The sequence below is a fragment of the Schistocerca cancellata genome, chromosome 7 (genome assembly GCF_023864275.1).
Source record: "Schistocerca cancellata isolate TAMUIC-IGC-003103 chromosome 7, iqSchCanc2.1, whole genome shotgun sequence".
Taxonomy (NCBI): Eukaryota; Metazoa; Arthropoda; class Insecta; order Orthoptera; family Acrididae; genus Schistocerca; species Schistocerca cancellata.
In genome coordinates this window covers 506510564-506519864 of record NC_064632.1, presented here as the reverse complement: position 1 = coordinate 506519864, position 9301 = coordinate 506510564, and the positions used below count along the sequence as shown (strand labels likewise).

The 9301-nt window shown below is 45.5% G+C and overlaps 1 protein-coding gene across 1 annotated transcript; it reads right to left on the bottom strand.

Annotated features, from left to right (window-relative positions):
* Window positions 1-401: 401 nt before the first annotated feature.
* On the bottom strand, window positions 402-7653 carry LOC126092871 (uncharacterized). Its single transcript, XM_049908601.1, has 2 exons — window positions 7589-7653; window positions 402-696 (listed from the first exon to the last, which is right to left on the bottom strand). The coding sequence occupies exons 1-2, from the start codon at window positions 7651-7653 to the stop codon at window positions 402-404; spliced, it is 360 nt and encodes a 119-aa protein (XP_049764558.1).
* Between the last annotated feature and the right edge of the window lie 1648 nt (window positions 7654-9301).

Genomic DNA, 9301 nt, shown 5'->3' with positions numbered 1-9301 from the left:
TAACCTAAATTATCCTAAGGACAAACGCACACACCCATGCGCGAGGGACGACTCAAACCTCCGCCGGGACCAGCAGCACAGTCCATGACTGCAGCGCCTGAGACCGCTCGGATAATCCCGCGCGGCAGCTGTATTGCTGCTGGGGGTCATCAGTTACGTGTCCATTGAGTTTACGTCGGGATTTTTTAATCGGTAGTGCAAGATCACGGTGCAAAATCGCGACGAGCCGTGTGTTTTCGGGAGTCTACACAAGATGCCACGGTACAGACGCGGCGTGGGGATTTTCTCCGTTCTGGCGGCGTCTCGGGCAGGCAGGGCGAGATACGGCACGGCGGCCTCGCCTGTCCCTGAAGAAAGCTGCCAGGAATCCTGGCCGCTCCTCCGCCATTGTTCTAAATAATCTACAAAAGAATAAAGCAGCGGGGAGGGGTGGGGGATGGGGACGGGGTGGAGGAGGCGGGAGAAAGCGGCGGCAAGTGGGCGCGGCCGGCGGCCGGCGTCTCGAGAGCGCCGAGGCGAGGCGGGCGCGGTGGCGGCGGCGGCAGCCTCACCCCCGTGACGTCACGGCGAGGCGGCCGAGGCGCCGGGCCGGCCTTTGTGCGCCGCCATTCTTGTGCGGAGGTGGAGGCGGAGGCGGAGGCGCTCTCGAGCGGGCGCGCGGCCGCCTCTCGCCTCTCGCCTCTCGGTGGCCTCCTCCTGTCGCCCGCGCACTCACCCTAAAAAACTCTTCCCAGCCGGCCAGGGACGGGGGTCTCACGGGCCCCTCCACGCCCGCCCTCTTTTCTTCTCGTACGCTCGCCTTCTATTACGAGTACGGCGCCCTCTCCACACGGCATTTTCGGCTAGTAGTGTAGTGGAGGTGCTAAGTTATATGGCTCCAGGTGGGGGAAGGGACGACGACAGTAGACGGCTTCATACCGACAGGTGTTATAAATCTGCAGTGTCTCCTCACTGACTAACTCTACAGACAGCTGCTCCACATATAGCTTGGACAAAATACGACGGGTAATTTTTTTCAACCTACAATCGATTTTTTCTCTCCAGGTGTGATTCTTATGCTTTTTTATTTCTGAGTCATCAGTTTTCTGACTGGTTTGATGCGGCTTCCCCCCCCCCCCCCTCCCAAGAATTTCTCTCCTGTACCTGTCTCTTCATATCAGAGTAGCACTTGCAAACTACGTCCTCAATTGCTTGCTGGATGTATTCCAGTTTTAACCTTTTTAAATGTTCGGATAATAAGTTGCCGTCTCTTTATCTAAGAATAGATGATGAATGCAGCTAGCCGCTATCACTGTGTAATGTCTTGTCTGTATAGACGTGTATCTGTTGCCTTCAAGATCTCTTCACTTTCACACATAAATCTATACAGTAAAGTAAGGCCCTCCCCGTTCTTGGCTGATCCGTGATAAGACAGGCGAAAAATTAGACTAATGGAGGATTATTAGTATTATCTCTATTTTCATTCTCTCCCTCCATTTCTCTCCTTTATCTATGTACAGTTTTTAATATAATATTTCATTACGTGAAATGAGCCAAATAGGATCTTTGGTGGAGTCCTTCGTCTTGGTAATCAGCGGCTGGCTTGCTGTAAGAGATCTTTACATTTATTATTACTGTTAAACACTGCAGTCAGTCGGGAGAATCAATCGTTTGGACAATTTGTTCCTTTTACGAAAGACTGCGAATTCCAGATGTGTACAAAGCCCTTTTGGACGATTTAACACACCCTGTAGTACCATGGAAGTCATTCCCTGATGTCTTAACATATGTCCTATCATCCTGTCCCATATCCATCTCAGTGTTTTCAACATATTCCTCTGATTATGCGCAGAGACTCCTCATTCTTTACCTTATCTAAACTGAACTAAACGAAACTCCGTGCCGACAGGCCTCGGAATGCCCAACGATACCGATCGGCCGCCGTGTCATCCTCAGCCAACAGGCGTCACTGGATGTGGATCTGGAGGGGCATGTGGTCAGCACACCGCTCTCCCAGCCGTATGTCAGTTTACGAGACCAGAGCCGCTACTTCTCAATAAACTAGCTCCTCATGTATGAATGCACAGTCTCGCGGCGATAACATTGAATAAAATGTTCTCGGGTTTCCAACCGCATCAATTGCTTAAAACTACACGAGCTTTCGGCCAAGCTCTCCTTGGCCATTGTCAAGTGGTATGACTCCTAGCGGGCTGTTGGTGCGCCCTTATATACGCTAGCTGCCGGCTGTGACGTCACTGGTGCCCGTGACATTGTCATAATATGGGCATGTCTTGAGTTGTGCCCTCTTCAACCGCGCTATCGCTGGATCCCACGAAGCGCGAAGCTGCAAGCCACCGTCTCTATTGGTTCAAATGGCTCTGAGCATTATGCGACTTGACTTCTGAGGTCATCAGTCGCCTACAGCTTAGAACTAATTAAACCTAACTAACCTAAGGACATCACACACATCCATGCCCGAGGCAGGATTCGAACCTGCGACCGGAGCGGTCGCTCGGCTCCAGACTGTAGCTTCTAGAACCGCATGGCCACTCCGGCCGGCTATTCAGGGTGTTTGCGGTGATCTTAATTTCAATAGCTTCCTTTATTAAACTGTCCCAGAAGCTGTTAGTGGGAACCACGACAGAGGTATCGTCAAATTTTATGTGGTGACCGTTTTCTAACGCAGGCTCAGCTAACGCAGATTTCTCTGGATAGCGTAGGCGATAATACCTCTCATGTTCTTTCCTGCGTTGTTCCACAGTGCGCACTGTTTGTCCGATGTACTTCTGGCTCGTGTAGTTTTAAGAAATGACGCGGTTGGAAACCCGAGAACATTTAATTCAATGTTATCGCCGCGATCCCAAACGTGGTGCAGTGCAAAACGTCTCGGAAAGCTGCGTGTCAAGAAGTCAAATTTGTTAAGTTCGCTAACCTTCCTACTGCGCTTCCGCGACGAGAAGATCATTCCACGATTTGCTATGGTATCCCATCATATCAACACCGCTGCCACCAGGCCGATATTTCGTCATGCCAGCTTTGCATTATTACGAGAAAGGATTCACAACGCAAGGCAACAGCTGGATGCAAATGGACGTGCTCTTATGGCCTTCCACCTGCAGTTATCAAGAACACTCACAGCTTTGGACTGGTAATGGGTCGACGCTGCTACGGTTTCTCAACAGACGTCAGCACAGAAACGTTGTCTGATATCTGAACATAATTAACAGTAATGTTTATTGTTTCTGTAAACTTAACAGACTGACACAATACAACAAATGTAAATGGACATACTTTTCCACTGTTGAGAATCTACGAAAAAAGCGATGAAATACTCGGTCCATATAAGACATATTGGGATTGCATTCTCGTGTGATATTGACAAATTTGGTGCGAGAGTATAATAAAATGGAAGAATGAGGTCACCAGTGCATCAGAACTAAAACAAAACTACACTAAGAAACTTTGAGGGGCTATATGGTTGGGGTTCATGAAGAACAAACTGATAATGTCCACAAACGTCGTCCAATGACACTACAGAGCATCAAAGCCCATAGGCCACCGCTTCGGTAGAACCTGTAATTATTTACATTGACGAATAGCAAAGCATAAGAACTCATTTTTTCTGTCGAAGGCGTGGCCAAACGTCTCTGTAGCTTCTTGGATGACGTATCCAGACTGTTTGTATCTGTTTAATTATACCGTTTCCCCTTTCCAAGCCCCATTTTTGACAATCTTTCCAATGCACCATTTGAGATTTCTTACACGACTTCTATCACCCAACTTCTAGAAGGTTGACATCTTCCCATTTTATACTCTGCGATTTAATTCTACCCATTCCTTGGCCATCTATAATCGTCCATTCGTGGCTAACTATTTTTCTAAAGCTTTCGTGATATTCCTTTCCAATTCCGTAACTTTTATGATTCTTTACTTCTGACGTGGTCTAATGTGGAGACTCCCTCGATTTCAGTAATCCATTCCCATGGATGGCATTTCACCCCTCTTCCTTATTTGATAGACGTCTGACCCACATACATGTATGTTTTCTAGTTCTGTTTTGTTTATAAACTGTTCAGTTTTATTTGTGATCCTTTCACCCCAATTAAATGACTTTCATTGCCATTATTTATTTATTTATTTAGCGTATGGCTCATAACATCACAGTACAAATTACAGAAACAACACGATTTAAAAAAAAGTCACATATGTATAAACAGATCAATAAATAACAGTTTGTATATAAGGACACCGCCAATTGTAAATTTACACTCACAGAAGAGCAATCACAAGCAGACGTCCAGCTTAGATAATAAATAGTCGATTGCCTCTTGGGTCGCCATTAGGAAATCCTGTGGGTCACCCTTGTATGCCCTTAGTGGGCATTCCTGCACGATGTGTTTGACCGTCTGTCTCTCAGCGCCACAGTTGCAAGCGGCCGAAGGAAGTTTACCCCATCTGTGTAAGGAGTCGGCACATCTCCCACAGTTGGTTCTGATGCGATTAAGAGTTACCAAACTCTGCGAGGGCAATCAAATCCTTTTGGTTTACTAAAGATGCATGGAATACTGTGGCAGTTTACTGCTGTTCTGCTCTCCCATTGTGTAAATTATTGTCATATTGTTAGAGTCATCACTATCTCACGTAGTTATCACATGGTCATTAGCGAATAGAAAGAAGTAAAGAAATTTGTTGTCTCTCACTGAATAGAATACAATACCAGATGATAGAGTACTTTGTACTGTTTTGACAGGTACTTTCGTCAACTTCACTGCGTTATTCCAGTGCATAACTTTTAATGTCTCGTGTTACACAGTACGTTTTATTCTACAGAAATGATGAATGTTTTATTCCGAAACTTGTAGTTAGGTGATACTGATGACCAACAGTTTTCATTTCCACGGAGCTACGTTTAATTCTCCACGTCTTTTATTATTTTCAGAGAGCTACATTCGTTTCTCAGGTCTTTTACACTTCTTCCAGGTAAATTCTAAACATCAGAGGAGCCAGAGTGCTCCCCACCGGTGCCCTTTTCGAATGTGGAGTTCCTTCGATAACACTTTATCCACCTGGAATGAACTGGTGCTATAAATCTATCACTCTTTGGCACTAAGGCTCCTTTATACCTCGTGCTCAGCCACTACATGTATTTACTGCCCCTGTGTTGTACACTTTTTCTTCGTTGAAGTATGTGAAATGGACATGGGTTTCTATCCGCAACTTTCTTCTGTTCCAAAGTATTGAGATTTTTATTGATAGACAACATGCACCCCTTGTCCTGTCTTATTTTTAATGTCTTTTACTCTCTTACCATTATTATGTTTTTCTTAATGCCGTTTCGTTACACCCTGGACAATACGAGTTTATAATTACACTACCTTATAAAAATCTGAAGCTCCCAGAAGAGTAAGAGGAAATGAAAGAAAACTTCACAGGTTGAGAAGGTCTGTAGTGTTATTTCAGTGATCACAATACCAAGTTAAATTTATATAGAATTTGGGAGAATGAGCTCACTTTCCAGTATGAGGTTACACCCCCTCTGACCCGGTTGCATGCACTGATTCGGTTGGGAAGGGTATCATAAAGCTATCGTATCCTCTCTAGTGTCAAGCTAGCCGACAATTGCAACTGGTGCTTATTATCCTGAATACTGGAACTGAGAAGGAGCTGACGTCCTAGCTAATCCGACACCGTGTTCTGTCGGGGACCGATCTTGGGGATCTTGGTGATGACGGAAGTATCACAAATTCATGCAGACAGTGTAATGGAACTGGTTAAAAAAGGCGTGGAGACGGAAGTGGCAAGAAATGGTTAGCCAGAAAAGGAACATTTTGTTAAACTATAACATATTTGTTTCCCAGGGTCGCTTTCTTTACCTTTTTTTTTTAAAAAAAAGGAAATTTGTTATAAAACTGACGCTTATACGAAATCAATATTTCATTAACAATAATGAAATCACCAGATCAATGTTCTGATCTCACTTACTACTACTACTTTTATCTTAATTTGAAATAAAACATTTAAACATTCCAGCTAAAACAAAAGATATAATTAAGAAACTCTAGCGTGCTTTAACGCAAAGGGACTTTAGTGAATCGTGCAATATTCAGTATGAATTTACCCTGGTTTGTCAGTTAGAGGTGGGACTCTGTCACCTCCAAAGGTCCGAGGCATTTTGCTCTCATTATTGCCAGCATCATATTTAGAGTACCAGGGAAGCAGGTTGCTAGCCTTACTTGCCCCGAGTCCCATTGGGTTTTACCCCTAACGGCTGAGGGACTAACCGGTGGATTTGGTAGTCTTTGCCGTATGAGCACAAAGGTGACCACGACTCAGAATATGTCCGAGATGCCCAGCCTTATTCCAAAGTAACTGGTATCCCGACTGTCGGGACCACTTACTTGGCCACTCATACGTTGCCCGTGGTTCATGAACTAGGACATGACTACAGGAACCCACACCATGAACCACTATGAATTTACATAAAATTCAATTAACCAAATAAACCTTAAGAGCCTCAAAGCATTAATTCGATCCGATTTTGAAAAAAAAATGCACAAGCTTCTGATACATATAACAGGACGTACATCTGTTACACAGTGAGATAATTTAATAGCAAGGAACACATGAACCAATTTGGTGAATAAACTGGCTGCTGTAAGAAGATGCAAAATGGCGCCGTGCTGCTTGCATCTTACACGCTCATCTAACCGTCTACAGAAGGAAGCTCAATACAGACAAGGAATCGCGCAACACTCGACTTAGTACAACACAGAAAAAGAAGCAAGTTACCAGGACAGCAATCAGAGCTGACAACACATACTAAGGAACTGCGGAAGCAAAACAGGGAACAGAATTTTATCAATGTTCTGTACAACTGACTTTAAAAGGAAGCTAAAGCAAATCACGAATTCAGTGAAATAAAGGCATCAAATAATTTTTTGTCATACTGTAAATGTATATGATTCTTGGAGTTTTCCCGGCGTATTGAATGTTCGGTGAGATTTCGGGATTGCAGCCGTATCATGTTGACTTCTTGCCACGATATTTCGGCAGGCAATCGTCCAGCCATCTTCCGGTAAGTGTCCGTCACCGGAGACTGCAAGTCCCCGGAGTCAACTTTATAGCAAAAAATTGGCGCTAAGACGCATGCGCATTGGCCTCCGTCACAGGAGCGTCCTCTATCTAAATCCGCGCCCTCTGGAGCTACTGTTCTGTCTGTGACACGATTTCGCTGGGAAAGCAGACTAGCGTGGAAGAAATAAATGTTACAGCCAGCGGCATTACAAGATCACGTCTGAGCACAGTCTCAGCATTCTCTCAGAGACAGATGCTCACCAGTTTCAGTTACAGTACCAAAAATCCAGCTTGCAGTAGTCCAAAGCATCCTCTTGGCAGTGACCACGGATGAGCAGTCACATAACGTACAGCGCACTCAGGAGCGACTTGAGCCGAGAACTGCCGTTTAATCGTCCAAGAAAGTTCGTCTCACATCAAGGAAGTGGCGCTGCTAGGCGTGTTTCCCTCCACCAACTGGCGCCCCGGTGTCCTAAACGGGACGCCGCCAACTCTTTCACCCCGAACGCGCGGCTGGTGCTATGTATACACTTACTGCCACGCCCCCGATATCCACACGGCGACCAGGGAAAACATAAGTGGAGCAGTAATATCAAGCATCGCTGATCGGCGTCACATCGAGCCGCAACGCGGGTCACAGAGACACGAGCCATTATGGATGAGCATTGTCCATTTGAAAAATGGCATCACGATGTCTGTGGTGTACTGTCATCCCGTCAGAACTTCCTCAGTCACTGACAGCCGTAACCTGAAGTCATACTGGATGGCTCCCCACATCATGACGCCAAAAGTAACACTGCTTTATCTCTCCAAAACATTGGGAGAATGGGAGCTCTTCCCAGGTCGTCACCATATTCAACAACGATGGTCATGTAAGTTGGTGCGCAACCACAAATCGTCGGTGAATACAATGCTATCCCATTCCCCAGCACCATTCGAAAAGATGCCGTTGTGTTGTGGTGTTAATGACAGCCTGCATATGGGTCGGGAATTCCCTAGCCCAGGGCTTAACAACTGGCGGGTTTTGAGCGCGAGTACTCGCGTCTGCTCAGGCACGTGCTCGCGAGCAGGTGCAAGGTGGAGGAGTAGGGAGGGAGGGGAGGGAGGGGAAATGCGCGCGCACGTTTGAATGTGATCTCGCGTTCTTAGCAGATTTAACTAGCCATCTGAATGCTTTGAACATTTTACTACAAGGTAAAGATTTGCTAATTACTCATTTCATAGATTGAATACGAGCTTTTAAAATGAAATTGACACTTTGGGCGAGTCAGCTGGAAACATGAAACCTAGCTCATTTTCCTAAATTATCATCCATGCAAGATGTTCACAAAGACTGTGAACGTTATTCACATAGTTTAGTTGATCAGCGCTTTCAAGTTCTGACAGCACTAGACAGTGATTTTGATCTGTTCTCTCCATATTCAGCGAATATTTAAGAGATTCGTCCTGAGCTGCAGCAAGAAATTATTGACCTGCAGTGTGACAGAGAATACAGAGAGAAATTTCAGAACAAGAAAAACATTTTGGAATTCTACAGACACTTCCCTCAGGATAGATTTCCTCGTTTGCACAAACTGGTGGCTAAAATAATATCAATGTTCGGTTCCACGTATGTTTGTGAACAACTGTTCTCTGCAATGAAATGCAACAAGACGCGCCTGAGAAACGCATTGTCTAATCGAAATTTAAACTGCACGCTGCGCCTAAAATGCACAAGAACAATTACTCCGAACATAGACGCAATTGTAAAGGGCAAAAAGTACAAGATAACCTAGAATCCCACACTTCAGTGACACCTTTTATTTTGTAACAGTTCACAAATTAATGCGAATGTAGAGGCATACACTAAGCTAATAAAATTATGTGGCATGTGTACATTCTCCTTTATTTGTTTCATTTGTCGCAGTAATAATTCGTGAGTGATATCCCTGCAGGTGGCCGCGGATTTACATTGAGTGGCGGCAGCTGTTGTGTGCCCCACTTTACTTTCCCCACTCTCCACTCTGGTCCGGTAGTGGGGGTAGCGTGCTCGCGCTGCTCCGTGCTCGCGCCTTGCTGCTCACAGCTTGCTCCACGAGCACGTATGTTGTGAAGCCCTGCCCTAGCATGACTGCTGCTAGTCTCTGACTCACTGTGCACGATGACACATGACACACAACGTTGCGGGGCGTCGATTACTTTTTCTTAGATGGCAGGTACTCACGTGGACCCGGCCGAAGAGGCCAAGCGGTTCTAGGCGCTACAGTCT